Source organism: Rhea pennata, chromosome 8 (genome assembly GCF_028389875.1).
Source record: "Rhea pennata isolate bPtePen1 chromosome 8, bPtePen1.pri, whole genome shotgun sequence".
NCBI classification, from domain to species: Eukaryota; Metazoa; Chordata; class Aves; order Rheiformes; family Rheidae; genus Rhea; species Rhea pennata.
Window position 1 is genome coordinate 13,810,053 of NC_084670.1, and position 19,660 is coordinate 13,829,712.

The following is a 19,660-nucleotide window of genomic DNA, read 5'->3' on the forward strand; positions in this document are numbered from 1 at the left end:
CCATAAAGCCAATTGTTTCAAGGCAAACGTTACTGCTTTTCAGCACATAGCTGCTATTTTATTCTGTCTTTTCTTTTTTAAAGGGCTCAGCATTCTCTTTTAAAATACTAACAGATTAAGTTATTTTAGAGACACGCCAATTCTTCTGAATTTTATCTGGTCACTAAAATGAACCTAAAATTGTCCTTGTATTATCATTTCTAAGAAGACATCAGGGTTTATTTAATATATGAAGGGCTACCATGGAATTTCCATTTTGGCTCTACATTCAAAAGAGAAATAGTTATATGAGAAGTGTAATAAAGGAATCTTTATAGCTGTTTTTTTTCCTAAAATTTTATATATACACAAATAGGTGGGATGAAATTACTGCACTACCAGTATGCTTAAGGCCAGAAGGCAGAGTGCACAAACAAGAACATACGCACACATATCTATTAATCCAGAAACTTTAGAAAAGTATCTAGAAGTTAAATTGCTTGCCATTACAGATATTTAACACTCATTACAGGTAGTTTATCTATTTCTGTGTATCTACTTTTATTTATTACTTATTTTCTTCCAGTGGCTATTTCTACAAAAGACTTTTTTTATTGAAGCAATAGCAAAACAAGATACAACCCACATACAAAGGCATATTTTTTCAGAAAGAAAATGAAACAGTGACAGAAATATTTCTGGCTAAAATAGTAGCCCAAATGTGATTCTCACACCATAGATTGATAATTATCTTTGTGAATCTGAAATAAAAGACTCAAGGTTACACAAGAGAAAAACATTCCTTTTTTGCTCATACCTTTTGACCCATTCTTTTATTCTCAGCTACAACACTGTAACTTCTCTGAAGGTGCTTGGTGCGATCCATTTCTTAAACTGAAGGCAACTTTAAACTTAAACTTTAAACTGAGTGAAACTTTAAAATCAGAAAGCAATAATGCCAAATTCACTGTTATTGCTATATTCATTCACAAAAACATAAACAACAGAAAGAAGAATCATGTTATTTAGCATCACATTTTTTAGCATCTTGAAGTCACATAGTTGAGCTAGATATTCATGCTTGCAAGTTTCAACAGTTGATAATTTGATTTAACTTTGGATTTTTGAGCACTGCCTACATGCAAAGGTAGAATTATCTCCTACTGCAAGACTTCTGGATAGATCCATGAAAGATATAAAAATGTTACAGACTGCTACAAAACTTGTAATTCCCCCCAGTCCCAACAGTCAGATAACGTAGACACTGTTCAGACCTCCACCCAGCCCTCCTGCCCTGGACACCTCTCACCTCTCCCTCTCCCACCACACTGAAAGTCACCACCACACAAGCAGGATCCAAGAGAATTAGCTTTCCACAGCTTACAGGAACAGCCTGCACCTGGTTTATAGCCACCTAGTTATCAGTGCAGCAGCGTGCCTTATTTCCAAGGCCGGTGGGGATCACTTGGGACTATGGCACAGGCAGGCGAGCAGCAGAGGAGGGCAGGCCTGGCACTTGTCGTTTTGAAGATTTAGTGTTTGGGGTAAGGATGGCTCTGGTTCATGTCTATGTATCAGGATCCGAATCATGGCCCTAAGAAAAGCGCCTATCTCCACTCAGGAGGTGGGATAGGACATTGCTAGTGCCTACATGGCAGGGAGTATGCCCCATCAAAGGGCCCAGAAAGGCTAGTACCAGAGGAGCATCAAAAAGACACAGAGTTTTGGGAGAATTTTGAGGTGCCTCAGGAGCCAGAAAAGGACAGAGAAGCATGATAGGATTAGACGGCAGCAGCAAAGGAAACGGGGAGGTTTGAAGTGCTTCCCCTAAGCCATTTCTCATGGGGGCAGATATGCAACACTAGCATATATAGTTGCTCTTCGCCTCAAGCAGGTCTCCTGAGGGACAGGAGACCCAAACAGCTCATGCTGCTGCCGAGAGCTGCTTGCCCCAGCAGAGCCAGGCACAGGTGCTGTCCCTGTTTCATTCAGTGGAAAAATCACCTGATAGCTTCAGCTGAGCACCATGTCAGCTGCATCTTGCCCTGCTGCCTCACAGTGCTTTGCTATGAGCCCTGGTTCAGAGGTGACTCTCCAGCTCCTAGGTCAATATAAGTCAGGATGTGCAACAGCTAGTGGTTGCAACTTCTTGCTGTGCTAGTCAGACATTGCTAAGCACTGTCCTATGGAGTACAAGGTTATGCTCTTATGTTTTCTCCTGGTATGCATGAAGAACAACTCACTGCAGCTGCAGTATTGATCTGTGTAATCAAGCCTTTGAAAGTATTCAGCAGCTTCAGTACATGACTGTTGGTTAACCTTGGAAATAGTGGCATGTGTGAGGGCTTTCCAGCTCAAAGGGGAAAAGGACCAAGGGCAGTAACTCATATTTACCACAGTAAAGGGTTTAGTTACTGTGTTCTCACTTGCATCCTGTGTAACACATACAGCTTTCACAGTCTTTTTGTTAGTACCTTTCCCTTCTGTAAAATGGGAGCAAAATGCTTCCCTTGCAAGAATGCTGTAAGGATTAGTTTGCTAGTATTCATTGCAACCATCAAGACTAAACGTACACCAAATAAAATGCACATATGGGCTCCCTTTCCAGCTATCTGCTGTTTAATCTCTTTCCTTTACATGGTTATTCTGTTTTAGAAACAGATTCTCTTCTGCAAAAGCTTTCACACTGATGCAACACCTTTGACTTTTATATATAGTTTTTGATTCAGCCATGTGGTGTATCAGAATGGAAGTACATTACCTGTTCCACTATAAAGTGTCTTTGCTAAAAAAATATGAAATATGCAGTCATATCATTTTCCTTGCATTTTCTCAGTTGCTATAATTTGAGAAAAGGTCTTTATATTTTCTAATTCTAGATATTTTTCCCTCACAAAGGTGGCCCTGGCTCTGGCAAAGGTAGTCAATGTGAACAGCTAGCCAGGAAATATGGATTTACTCATCTGTCCAGTGGTGATCTTCTCCAAAATGAGTTATCATCATTATCAGAGAGAAGTAAATTGATCAAAGACATCCTGGAGTGTGGTGAACCAGTGCCTGGAGTAAGCTACAGCTTTATTTGGGGTCCTAATGGTTAAGCAAATCAGTAGCAGGTAGATTGTCTGAAAGAGTGAAATAAGAGAATGTACCCGATGTCTGCTATTAAAGAAAAATGGATCTGCATGTTGAGAGAGAAGTTTTCTCAGTGTGAATCTGTGACGCTTATTTCTGCCTTCTATGCTGTTCGGTTTTTATTTCAGACTCCCTTAAACAATAAAGATTAATCATTAAATATTGTGAGAGAGATGCTACACTGTGCATTGCAAAATGTAAGAGTAAATACAGGAAACAGAAACTTTATGTCCATTTTATAGCTTCACATTTCAGATTCTAAGCTGGTCCTCCTGGCAGTTATTCCAGTTTACAATACCTGCAGTGATTCCCTGCAGAGCTGGCTGCCATCCCAGAGTGGAGGGACTGCAGTTTAATAGAGACTATGCAGAGAGAGAGTGTTGTTCTCAGCTGGACTTGACTTTTATGACAAGTCCACAATGTGAGCTCTTAGTGGGTCTCCAGCAAGTGCAGATGGATCAGAGGATATTTATGTCAATGAGTGATACCAGGGAATTCTATACAGAGCATTGATTTGGACTGCTTTGATCACACAAGTTCTCTTATTACTTTCCGTTTAATATAATCATATCAGTGACTGATCAGTGATTCCAATCAGATTGGAAAATGCTGCAGCATTGTCCCAAAGTTTCACAGGTATTAACATTGACTTTGGAACTACAAGATATCCTCAGCTCTCTAGAGGCCGCTTTGGGAACTCTTGGTGAGTTCCAGCACTAGGTCTGTATAGCATAGATGATTCTGAAATGGAGTAGGGTATCCGGCTACCAAAGAAAAACATCTACATTCATAGTACTTGCTTTCAGCAGAACAGATCTGAGCAGTTCTCAAGGACATAGGACTAAAGTCAGTGTAACAAACAAAAATACAAGTCTTTCTTATTAATTAACCAAGTAATTCCCTTTCTTTTCAATGCAGGGTATTGTCCTAGAGCTACTGAAGGAAGCTATGATTGCCAGTTTAGGGGACACGAAAGGATTTTTGATTGATGGGTATCCCCGGGACCTTAAAGAAGCAGAAGAGTTTGAAAACAAGGTGACCATGTAATAGTAATACTGTTATTACTCCTGCTGTTCTTCTGAGGCTGCTTGGATCTCCATCTTTCACAGATTGCAGTGGTGGCTTGTAGAGAGTCCATCTGACAATCAAAAGAATGGAGTTCTGCTGCTAATCACAGAGACTTTGGCACCATATCAATGTAGTGATTACAGCTTGTGCCCTTGCTTACACAGGCTGTGAAATACCAGAAGTAAAGGCTGATTCTACCTAGATTTGATACAAACCATGACCATTCTTAGTTAGTGGAAAGCACCATTTTACAAATCATTTTTCTAATTCTAGTGAATTACTAATTCTCTTGAATGGCTGCTACACTTCTCATCAAAACCTCATCAAGCACTATTTGATGTAGGTATGTGAAGGTCTGTATCATCACAGTTAATCTCTGAGCGTTGAGTGAGATTTGCCAAAGCTTGCTGCTGTTCTGAAATGAGCAAAACAGAGCTAACATTTCTGTAGCAAGTTACATGTGACATACCCATAAAAAGAGCATTTTGCAAGTGAGCGTGTTACAGTTCACAGAGTTATTGATTTCCTCAGTATGCGCTAAGACCTACTGAGAATTCTCAGCTGTCAGTTTCTGAACCTGCAGAAAATATTCTAAATAAGCCCCAGGAATGAATTTGGCAGGGTTTATGAGAAAAGGAAACAGTTGAGTATGTATGCTATAATACTACATTCCAGAAATGTCCTATACAAGCTTAAAAGGTAATAAAGCTTTGATGAATCATCTGTTTTCTCCATGAACCTGTAGTTGCTTTATTTAATTGATTACTACAAAAGACTTGCATGACTGATGGCATCAGAAGCTGGACAAAGTGTTGGGCAATAGGAAGTAGTATAGAAGCCATTCACAGCAACATTGGTCTGTTAGTTCCTGTATTAAAGTGCCACAGACTATTAAAAAGACATTGGAGATTATATTAACTTTATATAGAGGGAAGAACTATATCAGCATTGCACCTTTTCTGCCAGGAATAAATGTCATGTCCCATGAATGCTTGTGCATGCTATAAAGTAAGACTTAAAGATTGTATATCCTGGACTGCAGTACTGCTGGGCAAACACATCCTGATGCCTCCAGTGGAGTTTTTTTTTTTGGCAACATGCATGTATCAGTCATTTAGACTTACTTTGCCATAGCCATGGTAAAGGCACAGATTTCTAATGGTCACTAGTGCAGAGAACAGTCATCTTTCCTCAAGACTTATTGCTCATTCTTTTATGTAAGGTGTTCTCCAAATTCCTTCTGGACAGCAGAAAGAATGAGCAAAAGTCTGAGAGCATCACTGAAAATATAAATGCATGGGAAATGAATCATATCACATAATTCTGATCCTGTAACACCTTTTTTTCTTGTTAAAGTGGAGTTTATCACCTTAGTCTCAGACCAGCAGCTGTTGCTCAGACAAAACCTGGTGTCAATAGGGCTGTGCCTGAAGAAGGTGCACAATGAAGTGTATTGCAAAATTTATTCTAAATAACATGCATGTTTTTCAGCATCTTGGGGAAAGAATTATAGGGATTTGTGTTTAAAACTTCAGGCTCTCTCCTGTAAGTATTATTAGAAATATTTTTCACCTTATTTGTTTTCTTTATGGAACAGAGCAGACTCACCCTCGGGAAGGCAGCTTTACAAGTCAAAAAGCAGAAAGTGCTAGGCTTCTCATAGAATTTGGAAACAATTCACCAATTTGGAAATATAGAGCAATGTATTCCATTTATTCTATGAGAAGTCATGACGTAGAATTACTCTACAAGTATTACCATCAAATAAAACTTGCAAATAAATCCAATGACATGCATTTGATAGCATTCCTGAGCCCTGCCAGTTGTTACTCATTTCCATTTCAGGTGGGCCCACTTTAACTGGAACTTTAACAGTTCCTTGTATATGCTTCTGAAGCTCTGTAAATTACAGTTTGACAGCCCCTGAATGAAAAATATACTTCTCACAGATTGAACAAATGGAGGCAAAGGCTAGAAAAATAACTATGTGAAAAATTCCAACAGTTCAGTGTTGTTTGCATCAAGCTTTTATGAAACAATTGTAAACAGTGAACAAATAGATGATCTTCAGTCCAAGTAACCAGAATTTTTCATATTATATATCTTCTTCTCTGCATGTGTACAGCACACTTAAGTCTTGATCCTGAACACTGGGATCACTAAGTGCTGCTACAGCTAAAGGTGTTTGTTAATAAGCATAATTTCTGCCTAGACAAATAAGGAAATAATGTTACTAATTTACTCGAGGACTCTTCTGGTTAGCAATTCTTTTTAAAGTTACACAAACAAAATAGGATTTGTAAACAAGACCAGATTTTGCCAGGCCTGTGGTTTGAATACTTACCTGTTTTCCTTTGTTTGTAGATTGGGGAACCAAAACTTGTATTTTGCCTAGAGTGCTCTGCAGAAACCATGAGCAGTCGCCTTCTGATGAGAAATCAGAGCGGTCACCACTTTGATAGTGCTGAAACTATTAAGGAAGGAATTGAGAGCTATTACCAAGCAACAAAACCCATGATTGCATACTATGAGATGAAGACACAGTTATGCAAGGTAAATTGCCTGACTATTTGAATTACATTATTGTTTTCTATTTCTGTTTTATGAACACTATTCAGAAATTATGGGTATGTTACCATTTATGAGCAGTGTTAGTTTCTGCACTTCCCAGTTTGTTTTCATTTTCCATTTTCTTAGTCTATTTTATCCTGAACACAGATTGCAGAGATTGTTTGATACTGATGGTATCAAAATATGCTGTTCCTCTCAGCACTTGGTTGAGTAGCCTGAATTGGGTGACTTCTGCAAACTTCAGAGTTCCACAATGCAATTTGAAAAAATAAAACACACACATCTACCTTGTATCTGAGTAAATATCCCGAATCACTCCCTAGGCTATATAGAGTCTGTTATTAAGCATTAATGCTGAAAAGCTTCTCTTTAAGTATTAGGATTTATTTCTCTAATGAAGGCTTTCAGAATTAGGATGAAAGATCATGTCAATCCAAAGCCCTTTAGTTAAATTAACAAAATGGATAGTGCACATCCTGAAATAAAACAAACCTGCACACAAGAGAGTTTTCTGCTGGAAAAAATGGCATAGTTATATTAATTTCAGTGGAATTACATCAGGTTACACATGCTCAAAATCTGATCTTTAAAACATTTTTTGTATGTTCCAGTCCATACTTTTTGAGAAGCTCATCAGTATAATTTACTGATTGATATTCTGGCAGATCTGTAATCTCATTTATGTAGGATGTTTATATACTTCTTGTATATTTTTCTGCTCTATCATGGCTCACTGTCCTTTCTGTTGAATTAAAGAAAGATTTAGTCATACTGGTCCTAAAAGGGAAAGAATCCGTTAATAGTTTCTGGAAATATTACAGAAACTTTTTCCTAGAGGCTGTGGCGAGCATGAAAATCATTTATGCCAAACCTCTTTCTCCTTTGCAAAACTCCCAAAGAAGAGGAAACCTCCAGCTAATCTGTGTACCCACATCCTGCACCTGCACAGATTAAATGACATTATCCTAGAAAAACAATACCGATAATCTAGAGAAAGTCCTACTTTGTGTCCTTTGCTAACTCCACAACAGATGCACAGAAGGTGAACTTTGGAGTGGCGGAAAAATCCTGAATTCCTTTTATTTTTAAAACATGAAAGCATGATTATCTGATTTTATTTGTTTTTTCTTCTCCTTATAAACTACCTTTTCAACATTGCAAGAATGCATTTAATTAAAATTCCAATCTCTTTCCTTGACCTTCCTTTTTTTCTGACTTTTCCTGAGACAATACACAAACACAGTGCAGTTCATAGGAAAGTAGAACTTTCTGTTCCTAGGATCTTGTTCCAGTGAGCTATGCCCACCACAATGTTTTCCTTTCTTGAAGCATCAGTGAAGTCAAAGCCCCAAAGAGAGTAGGTACATTCAAACTTTTACACAAATTTTGCATTCATGATCTGCCTTATTTCATCTATTACACCTTGACCTTCCTTAATTCTTCTGCTGCAAATTTCTGCTCCATTTCCTATGCCATGACAAAACATGCCATCTTTTCCTGAAAGTGATTAGCTCATTAGCTCCTCAAGAGACTTGCCTAGTCTGTGGGTCAGAACAGGATATGTGCTTTGCAGTCTTTGACCAATAAATTTTTGGGGAACTGACATCGTATATTTGCAGGTCATCAGAAAATATCCATTCTTTGCTTGAACAGTGCTTACAGTGTTATTCTTACACTGCGTTCATTGTCTGTACTCCTTGCTGATCAGTTTAAATGTTAACATACATCCATCTTCCGGGTGGAACTATAGGGTATGAAAGCTCTGTAGAATCAGCTTTATAAACATTATCATGTAAAATGTCCTTTAAGTTTGAACAATATCCTCTATTTTTCATGAGCACAGTTACTCTGTATTGAAACAGCTCCCTCAGCTGCTTTTTACTAAATTGATAAAATATACATCTGCTGTTAAAGGTGTGAATCCGTTACAGAGTAAAGTAGACAGACTCCCTCCCTGACCCTTATGATGCAGACAAGTACACGTTAAGTTATTTATCAGCACTTTGAGAACAGTGCCAAAATATTCAGCGAAGGTAAGCTTTTAAAATTAATCCTTCCAGGCTGTCTTTGTCACTACAAGTTGGCAATGGCACCTCAGGTACAAGCCTGCAGCTCCCTGCAAGGAGCAGAAGCAAACACTATTTCCATAGCAGAACTGTGTTAACATTTTGTTGTCTGTTGGAGAGATGAATGATCTTTTTACTTTGCACCCACAGTCAAGCTGTATAATACGTAAAAATATATAAAATATGTCTGAGCAATTTTTGCACAGGGCAATTGACTTCAGTAGCTTTTCTGATCCAAATATTCTTTATCACTATTCTTCAGTGACCACTCTGCTTCAAAGTAAAAAAAAGAATGTTTTGGATTTGGAAATACATTAAATACTTTGAAACAAAGCTCTTTTTTTTTTCTGGAAGGAATGCATATTTGGGAAACTTTTATAGGCAATTTTTTCCTGGATGAACCCCTGAGGTCCCTTCCAACCTGTGTTATGAACCTATAAAGGCACAGCTTACACACCTATACATTATTTGGTTTAACAATCTAAAACCTGAACCCAAAAATCAAAGAACTGGTCAACAGCTGTTTTAAACAAAGAGCAATAGCTAATACAAAATGTGTTTATTGCTTGCGATACATGATACTTGCTTTAAGTTGCACCTTTAGCTGTGTGGAAAATTTAGAGAAAAGCAGACATTTAGGCTTAAAATTTTTAAACTGTTTTAGTACTGGATATGTTCAAGCTGCATGTGTCAAAGAAAGCAGAGAGTAAAGAGTTTACAATTCCCAGAACACAGAGTCGTTTTCTTATTTATGGCAAGATATTTTACAGACTGCTAAGCATTGACATTAAGCAACCATTCTGATGCTCCCTGAATGAGGAAAGGAGAGTGAAAATCATGTGGTAAACAGAAGAAATATCAGAAGTATTTCTGGTGGCAACTTTTTTGTATGGGCTAGGCTAAAATAGTCCTTGGTTTATTGTACTGATAGAATCATACACATACACAGAGGACTGAGTCTTTTCCTAAAGTCAGTCTAACATGTTTAGTATTTTTCATCCTGATTTTAATTATAACATTGCATGTTTTCAGCTTCAGGAATCTGTTTATTCCTAAGCAGGTTTTATTATTTTTCAACACTGCCCAGCCCTGGTTGAAGATGCTACTGCTCCCATCTGAAAGCTGCTGCCTCTATAATTCTGCTCACTGAAGGAGTTGTGTATATGTTTCCTATTCCATACAAGTGTTTTTCAATCTTTGATTTGAAGACCTCTCAGAAAGGGTTGGTAAGAGATATTGACCCCATAAAGTAAATGATCTCAGCTACCTTCACAGACTCTTTAAACTAATCATGGACCTTCATATAACTGTAGACCAGAGCCTTATACAATATTTTTCTCAAGTAAAGCTGGTAGAATCTAACAAACAGCTTGAAGGAAGTGAGGTCTTACCTGAAGCTGCTGTTTGCAGGTGGGGATCCCTGTAATCCCAGCATAAGCCACAGCTGAAGCATCTGAAGAGATGTTTTATAAGTGAGGAAGAGAAGAAGGGTCAAAAGGGAGCTCTAGTTGCCTTTTTCTGGAAAGTCATTCTGCTTTCAACAGAAGAAACTCTTCAGTAGATGGCACATGTGAGCTTTATGGTCCTTTAAATTCCAGTCATACCCTTTATTAAGAACTTACTTAAAGGAGTGGATGATAACATTTTTGAAGAGGAATTTAAAAGTCTAAATCCTACTTAACAGCTGTGAATATCCAGCATTTACCTTTTCTAGCCAGCTTACTGCCATACATGACTAAGTACCAGTAATAGTTCTGGCTGAAGTAGAGTAAATTATTTAAGTGATTCTGTCCCGCAGTGCTTAACTGTAGCACCCAGTCCTATACTTTGCAACATAAAAGAAAAATATTTTCAACAGATTTGTTTATCAAGAAAATAAGGCTGATATACTGATGTTACTTATTTTCTATGTTTTAAGTGCAGCTAGTGCTGGGCAAAGTTTTGGATATGTTAAATACAAAAGGATAAAAGCACATGGCAATGTTGGGCTATATTTAAGTTGTCCTATCTGGCCTACCGGTGTTCAGCCTGAAAGAGGCAGGAAGCAGATTAAATACGTAAAATTCAGTCTGGAAATAAAGCCAGCAGAGGGTCTGGGATAGGAATTAGATGAGTGCTGTAGGGAACAAAGTGGTTCTGTGGCACTGTGTGAAGGTGTGCTTGAGACCACATTGCCAAATTAATTTTTTCTTTCTCTGCATTGGAAAGAGCATTAAGGAAGGGCTGATGGAAGGAGCCTGACAAACCTGAGAGACTCAGAAAGATTCAGGTCTAATCCAGCTTCCTCTGCGGTCATTAGGAATCTTCCTTCTGCTTTACTTGCCCAGAAAATACAAAGATATATGGTGGTAACAGCAATCTCAGTCAATGAGAATTTATGACCTCCTCTCAACTTAGATTTACTGTGTATAGAAGCATTAATAAATAAGTAATATGATGTTTGGAAATGGACCATTTTTCATTCTGCTGAACTCTGAACAATGACTTGACAACGCTGCGAAAAAAAGATGCGACTCCACTTAGATTCCCTTTGAACAAGATTACCTGTCAGTGTTCCTGTTCAGCAGTGGAAGCGCGACAACCCACACAAAGGGTGAAGCCTTCAGATGCTGCCAAAAGGTCTGTGACTGTGACAGGAGTAATGGTGACCTGTCCATCGGCTCAGCTGAGATTAAGAACTGTGATGTGAGTCACTGGGATATATTTACAAAGGAAACTAAATGGACAAAATGAAGGGCAAAGAAAGACAAAGTGTTTTCTTGTGCTTGCTTTTCTGCTTAGGTATTAAGCTTCCAAATTGTTTTCTGGAAGGCAAAGTAGTTGTAACAGTGCGTTAAAAAATTTCCCACTAAGAACTAAAAAATCGTGCTTTGGAGATATAGTTTAATTTTCTGTAATTTCTTTCATAGTCAGTTACAGAACATCCACCTGTCACTAATGACAGCATGCAGATGCTTTCAACAAAGAACTCTTACTGGATATCCAAGGACTAAAAGCACTTTTTACAAAAATAAGAGATGCAAGTTTCCTAATTCTGTGGAATTCAAATATTTCAGATGAATAATATGAAAGGAAATATAAAATGCTAATTGTAGTAAGCAGGTAGGTATTGTTGCTTTTAAATTTTTTTTCCTGGTGATTTCAAAGGCAGCTGGACATAAATATGCTTTTGAATATTTATTAGGCACCTACCTGTATTTTAACATGTCTAAATGTGAATGCCTTTGAGTTTATGGCCTTCTGTCAATTGAGAAAAAGGAGAGAAAAACACTGATTGTTTTTAATATCTGACTCATCCTTTAAGGCTTTTTTTAATTGACAGCATGTAGGAGTGTAATAAGTAATAAAGAAGAGTAATGCATTGGCAGTTAGGAAGACAAGTGATCCCACCTAGCTAACGTCAAAGTAGTAGGTGTCTTAAATACAAATTTCCTATTCAAACAATAATCTGAGGAAAGGGACGTGAGTGTAACAAGTAAAGTAGGCAGCCCAGAACAGAGGATTTTTCAAAGACTTCCCAAAACGTCACTGTTTCAGATCACACAATATGGAAGTTTAGCCTACAACATTTAACCAAGAAGCATGTTTTTTTTAACTTTTAATAAAAATAATTGTTCTGTTGCTTTTTTCTAAAATCAGTTGAAGTCATGTGCCAAGTAAGCAGCAGTTACTAGATTCTTACCACAACTGTTTTCCATAGCTGTTAAAACCAAACACCAATATAAGAAGAATCAACACACTGAATGAGTGACCAACCAGTATCTCACATCTTCTACCTCTTAGCCTTTTCCAGAATACTGGTTCCCGATTAGATATATATATATTTTTTTTTTTTAGGAAAAAAAAAAGTGTACTCTTCCCTTTTAAAAAGTTTATCAATGGTATTAGTGCTAGCAGCTATATAATTTATTTCTGTCTTTTGAAAGTTGTCAGAGAATAATTAACCCTGATAGGTAAGTACTTAGGGAATAACGGAACAAATGTGTCTTTGTCTCTGCCCTTAGCAGGTTGTGATCCATTAGCTGAGATAGCAATGTAGAAAGATACATCAGAAAGATTAGCAGGGAGTTATAGATAATTCATATCTGTAAGTTCATGCCAAACCTGAAACGTGCAGAAATCTGGGCAGCATATTTTCCTGGATTTTCAGACAGTTCAATCCACCGCTCTAAAAATCAAGTACTGCACTGTCATTCACAAAAATGTTTTTAACACTGTTATTTAAGGATAAAGACAAATCTTAGTGGCAACACAGCTGACCTTGATTGACTTTTTCTAAGATGCTTCTAATCAGGGAGTTTATTCCACAGTCACAGTCTGTCTTTCAGAAAACTGCAGGCTTCAGCTGTCCCTTTGCTCTGTGGCAGTATACATAGAATCATAGAACGGTGAGGTTGGAAGGGACCTCTGGAGATCACCTAGTCCAACCCTCAACATAGCCCCGTACAGGGATTGAACCCTTGGCATTAGCAGCACCACGCTCTAACCAGCTGAGCTAAACCTGCCCCTAAATGCAGGGTTCTAAACCCAGAAACCTACAACAAATGGAGATTTGGTGAAAGAAAAGGTATTTCACTGAATCTAGTGCCAAAATAAGCATTGTACTATGAAGATGATATACAGTCATTTTTCGAATTAACCCATTAAATTTGTTTGTATTTGAAGCCATAGTGGAATTTCAAAATTAGTAGCATAGACTATCTATCTAATCTTGCCTATATCAGAAGACAAAAGCTTTGAGTAACCTTGAAAACCTTGATAAGAGTCCTAATTCATGAAATACAATGTGAGAAGAGAAACATCGTTTTCCCTCATGGAACGGCAGAGAGTTTTACTAAATTACTGTGGCACTAGCTGTGATGAATTAGTGACACATTAAGTTAGTTTGTGAGCTGGACCTTTGTTATCTGGCACGCTAGCATGGGACCTACTGGGGCTTTCACTGGTCAAACTTGCCCATATTTTGCTCTGACCGGCTGGAAGTCCACATTCCAGCTAGCCATAAAGGATAGCAGTTGCCATGCTTACAGAACCAATTTTTAATCAGAACCACCTAGATCTGGACTTGAATATCAATTTTGGTTCTAGAAAAGGTCACTGAGAAGACTATGGCAAGATAGCTGTGCTGATCAGGTTAGAGTGGTTATCAAGTTTAGACATATTAATAGAATAAAGACATAATAAAAAATATAAAGATAAAAGGATATATAAATTTATCAAATTTATGCACTTTTTTATATGAATATATATGCAAAGCAGCGAATACAAGCATTTAGGATCAAACATGCAAAAATGTGTTTTTTCTCAGTATCAGGGCTGTTCAGAACTTGCAGTCACCAGATGTTCACAAAGGACTGACATTCATTCTGCCACTCAAACACAGTTAGCTTTTACTTGCAGTATCTGTAGACGGCGCATTTGCATTCGGCACTGCCTTCAGCTCAGAGGTTATCCATACAAGGCAGAATGTGTACAGTGCTATTTTAGTATAAATCACAATCCCACTATATCAGATTCCTGGGAGAAATCTGAGGAAGAGAAAAGGAGTGTAGGCATTTTAATGTACATGTAGATGACATCTTAAAGAATGCTTGTCGAACTTACCTGTGCTCGAGCAATAATCCCACGTGCTTATCGCAACTATATGGAAGTAGTTTTTGCTGTGCTAAACAAGCCTGAGCGAGCCACCCAGTTCAGAAGCGAACCTTCTAGGCTGCTCACCAGCTAGGGTCATGGGGTGACTGATGGTAGATTTACACAGACTTCAGAGGTCTCAGAGTCTCACCTGATTGTCGTGTGAACTGGAAGTGGTGGATGGGATTTCAACATGGTAAACCGTAACTCTTCAAGCATTGAATCAGGTCTTTCTATCCTCAGGCAGAGTTTTGCTGCCACAGTTGCTCCAACGAACTTGGTGCTGGATAGGTATAATCTATCCCAAGTCATGACTTTCATGGTGAGATCTAACTTCTCACCTAGCTGAAGGATGGTCTATGAAGTGCCATACATTCAGTCTCAACTGCTCATATATTAGATTAAAAGTCCATATATGGAGAGAGCAGCACGCTGTTCTGGCTGAGATGAGCCACTCACATGAGAAGACCCTCTGGGCTAAATAAAATGCTGAGAACTTTGAATTGGCTGTGGCTTTCACTTCATGTGAAATATATTTCCTGTGGGACAGCAGCATGAAAATAGGTACTGTGATGACTGGGATACCCAAATCAAGTTGCTTTATAGTAGCTGAAATGGGAGTTGATAGTTTTATTTTGATATGGGATGCACTCAGTCCAAACCAATTCACCATTCCCTTTTTGTTACTAGTACATAACCTCCTAAGCTCTTTGTGGCTGCCATAGAAGCATCAGTTATCTTGCTTCCACCACTTTCATTAAAGGTATTTCTTACAAGTGAGATGATGACTTAGAAAGATGTGTTCTCAAACAGTGGCTGCACCTCCTTCAGAAGTCCTGGATACTGAAAGGAGGAAGGCGGCTATCACTTACCAAATGTCCCACTCCTTGGTACTGTGTGCAGTGCTGGCTACAAAGATATCTGAAGATTTGGCTGATTCTTTGACAGAGTCAATTTGAAATTCTACTTTCCATTCTTTGGAAAGAATGAAATCAAAGACCCAAGTTTATTCAAGGTGTTGTCCATGTGACAAAAATATTATCAGCCTTAAGTTACAGGTGGAAATGAGAGACTCAAAGTGTCTTTTTCTCATTTCCTTCAAAAAACCTGGGGATAATCCAAAAAATCTGTGCAAGTGCCTGATAGTAAAAGGCATCCATGTCTTTGTGCAGACAGCATTGCTGTGATCCTCTGGTCCATCTGAACAAAGCTAGCCCTCCTCTCCTGAGCTATACCTTCATCAAAGATGAAAGATGCAGCAGAGGAAGACTGCCCCCATCTTGACACTGATATTTTGATGAGCCAAAAGTAGGAGTGAGGTGTCATTGTGCTGGTCTACACAGCGCTGTAAGGATATTAAGCTGGAGTCATAGATTTACAGTGGAAGTGAAGAAAGCTCAAATGATATCAGAAATAGAGAAGGTAGCTCAGCAAAGACTGTAAAATACCTTGGCAGTGAGTCCAAGGGGCCTGGATCCAGTGCAGATCCAGCTCGTCAAAGGTTGGCCAGACTAGTGCTGGGTGCTTCCAGCACTGAAACTGCTGTATTTGAACCTAGGCTGGATGGGGGTGCCAGAGCTTCACAGAACCTGCCAAGGGACCAAACTTTGCAGCATCTGTGGATGCTGCTAAGAGTCAAACTTGTGAATGTCATCCCTCGCTGGCTGTCTCTGAGGAGCAGCTGCCGACACCCACGCGAGACAGCACTGAGGGACTTAAATGTACTTTTGAGTGCAGTCAGACTGCACAGGAGCTGGGTGCAAGCCAACACCAGCTCTGAGGAGAATTTCATGGTCTATTTAAAAAATGTGGTTTTTGGAGTTTGAAGTTCCTTTCTCTTCTGCAGGACAAAGAGGTGGCAGAAAGTATGATAATCAGGAATGTCCCCTCCAAACATTGTAATTTTCTGACATCCTAGTGAGTGCCTCGGATGTGATTATACAGCGCACAGTTCAGAAGAAAAATCTGTAGCAAAGCTGTCATGGGTGTAGTCAAAAAGTGTGCAAATTGCATGACGTGCATGTACAAAAAAGTAAGCACAGAGAAGCAAACAGGAAGCTCGTTTTTGAGTAGAGACTCTTAAAACTCTCACCAGGCATTTGAGAGGAACTGAAATATCAAATACATTCTGCTTGGAGTATGCAGCCAGCGTGAGTGCTTCTACCACTACTGTGAAGGCAAAAGTTCTCAATTAATAACCTGTATGACACTGCATGGAGTGGACATCAAACTCGTTGCTTGATGCTACATTACATTTTCCAGTAGCACACAGGTACATTACTGGCCATGAACCTTGTTCCTTATTGCTAAAATATAGAAACCTACCTTCCTCAGAAGGAGCAGCAATTTGGTTGTGTGTTTATTGAAAAATAGCTTGAACAGCCTGGAGAACCTCTGCTCAAAACAGAATCTTTGGGATGCTAAAGAAAAAAAAATCAAAAAAAAGTGAGTGGTCATACAACAGAACAAGTATCGCTGCAAAACGTGCACTGCCCAAACAAAACTGGGACCTGTTCACCAATCTTGAAAATTCAGACACCCATTAATACACAGCCTTGGTAAGTTACTGTCTCTTGGAAGCCTTTAGATCAGTCATGACACTTCAGATGACAACACATTAACACGGCAATGCTGTCCATCTTTCTGACAGTATGATATTGAAGTTAGTGTTTTTTATTAAGAGATTTTAAAAATCATTGAAAACTGTTCTGTGTATCAAAGATGTCATGTTATTTTAACCCAAGTACTTAAGAGCTTAAGCTTCCTCATTTGATCAATGTACTTTGCTCCAGACAACAGAGTCTACAGAATCTTCTCATATAAATCTACGGAAAGGTAGTAATTTTTTTTTTTAAATGGAAGCAGCTCCTCCACATTAGGATGCTTATAACATCGAAGAGAGCAACTTGATTCATATTGTGCCATTTCTTTTCAAAATTTAGATTGCAAGATAGATTGTCTATAACTTAATCCAAACTAATATGTTCATAATAGGCCTTTTTTTTTTCCTCCATAGATCGATGCAGAAGGAACACTAGAGGATGTTTTTCTGGAAGTCTGCATGTCAATTGACTCTCTTCTGAAGAAGGAAGAGGCAGCATTTTCTCTTTCAACAGAAATTCAGTAATGGTGTGTACAAAGCTTCGTTTCATGTGCACTTGATAGTCATGATTAAAATGCTGTTCAAAGCAATACCTGTGGTCTTGAGAGGTATCTGGAATTTGTGCATGTGGTATAAATGTTATTTCAGATGAAATCTTTTTTCTCTATTCATACAATACACTCAGTTAGAAGTGGTCTCTATGCTAATTCCACACTAAGTACTGTAAATTGTTTTATTAGTTGTTTGCTCTTCATAAGTGAAAAGCAGCATGGTGAACAGCAGCTCTGGTTTGTATTTCATGAGCTCAAACATTTGAGAGTCAGACACATTGCCCAGTCAGCAATGAGCTCTTCAACCAAGCCATTCATCATACAGCACATTAAGATTTCTGCATATAATTTCCCATTGGTTATTGTTTCTTTTAAATGACAGTATTAATTTTTATGGTATTACGTAGCTTCTAGTGACTGAAATTTGCTCTTTTATATTCAGCTGTAAGACAGCTGGAACTTAATTTAAAAAGCTTCAGAAATTAAAACAAACTTTTGAAATGTCCCCAAAACACTTACTAAAACAAGCAGCAGAAAAAACAATGTGAACATGTGACTGCCCATCGTGGAAGTCTGTCAATCCTCTATAATGGAACAGACTCGATTACTGAGACAACCTTACCTTTTGCTGGCATCTTTGGATACCTTAATGACTTCCCAGTTTGCGCAATCCAGTTACTAATAGTTTTATTAGCTGAAATCTGTATATGAGGTTGACCATGAATACCTCAGAAGTATTTCAAATGCAAATTTCAGATCATCCGTTGTCTTGTAGTGGCATTGCCAAAACTTTGAAACTGACAGAGGAGAAAAAACCAAAACCAAAAACAGGGATTACTTGATTCATATCACTTGTGTTTTTAATAGGTCACTTATCTACAATATCTGCAAAAAAACTCTGTAAAAATCGTATATTCTGTTAACCAAAATATTGTGGAGGGTTTTTGGTATACTCGTAACTAAGTAAAAGCTTGTTTGACATTCCTGTAAAGTAATTGCATCCTCTTACTGAACTACTGGGTAAATTCACAGTTGAAGTGGTTGCATGATAGCTCTTTCTGTCGAAGTTGTACTTTATGGGGCAGATTTGTATTTTTAAAGTTATCTTTCTTGTAATGAAGACATAATACAAATAAAACATGTACAACAGTGAGGAGTAATGATTTCTGTTACAGTAGACATGGGTTTAATCCTTCTTAAAGCACAGTACATCACTTGAAAATATAGATCAAACCAGCATGCTTGGAAAGTATGTCCTTTTTCCAGGCAGAGCAGATTCTTCTGTTTTTTTTTTTCCTTCCTCTTCCTTGGCATTTGCCCAGTAAACACTAATTCAATTATTTATCAAGGGACTGTTATAAGTATATTCTTTTTCTTTATACCATGGATGTTCCTCCTTTCCTGTGTCCTAATTTTACTTCTGATGCTCTAGGAAGTGCATTTCCAATTCCAGAACAGTGCCATTCAGTGACAAGCAACGTCAGCAGTACATCAACTTTAAGCAAGAGACTTTCAGAATGCATCAGCTTGAAAAGGCAGGTTTTTCTAATCTTAGCCTTGAAGCACTAGGAAATGTCTTGTGTTTTTCCAGAAATTAAAGGATTCTGGAGTTACCATGAAGCTGCAAATTAGTCTGGATAGTTCAGTATTTTTATTACTTCTAATTACAACATAAGTTAAAAAAAGGTGTGGAATATCATAGTTGCACAGGATGGAAACAAAGGTAATAATCAGGTGCTAATTAAAAAAAAAATCACTTACAAAGTTATTTTACATACATTTCCAGTTTAATATTTCTTTCTGCTTCTTCTGGCCCTTTCTGTGGAACAAAACAAAAAACCCTGTGCTTGACTGGCTATATGTCCATTAAATATCTATTTGCACATGTTCATAATGTATGCAAGAGAAATAGCTGCATGCATGCATTTATACATATTCAGTAAAAATGGACATATCCAAGACACTCGCCTTTCTTAGGTAATTCAGATTTAAAATTCTCCTCCTTCCAATCTCATTCAAATTATATCACCATCTTTTGTTTTTCCCAAGCCATCCTA

At 38.1% G+C, this 19,660-nt stretch overlaps 1 protein-coding gene across 1 annotated transcript in view; it reads left to right on the forward strand.

Annotated features, from left to right (window-relative positions):
• Window positions 1–18,011, forward strand: part of AK5 (adenylate kinase 5) — a 96,503-nt gene extending 78,492 nt beyond the window's left edge. The window contains exons 11-14 of the mRNA XM_062581322.1: window positions 2,878–3,041; window positions 4,030–4,146; window positions 6,544–6,732; window positions 17,467–18,011. Coding sequence (XP_062437306.1) covers window positions 2,878–3,041; window positions 4,030–4,146; window positions 6,544–6,732; window positions 17,467–17,577 — 581 coding nt within the window. The 3' untranslated portion in view covers window positions 17,578–18,011. The remainder of the gene's footprint in view (window positions 1–2,877; window positions 3,042–4,029; window positions 4,147–6,543; window positions 6,733–17,466) is intronic.
• Window positions 18,012–19,660: the final 1,649 nt, after the last annotated feature.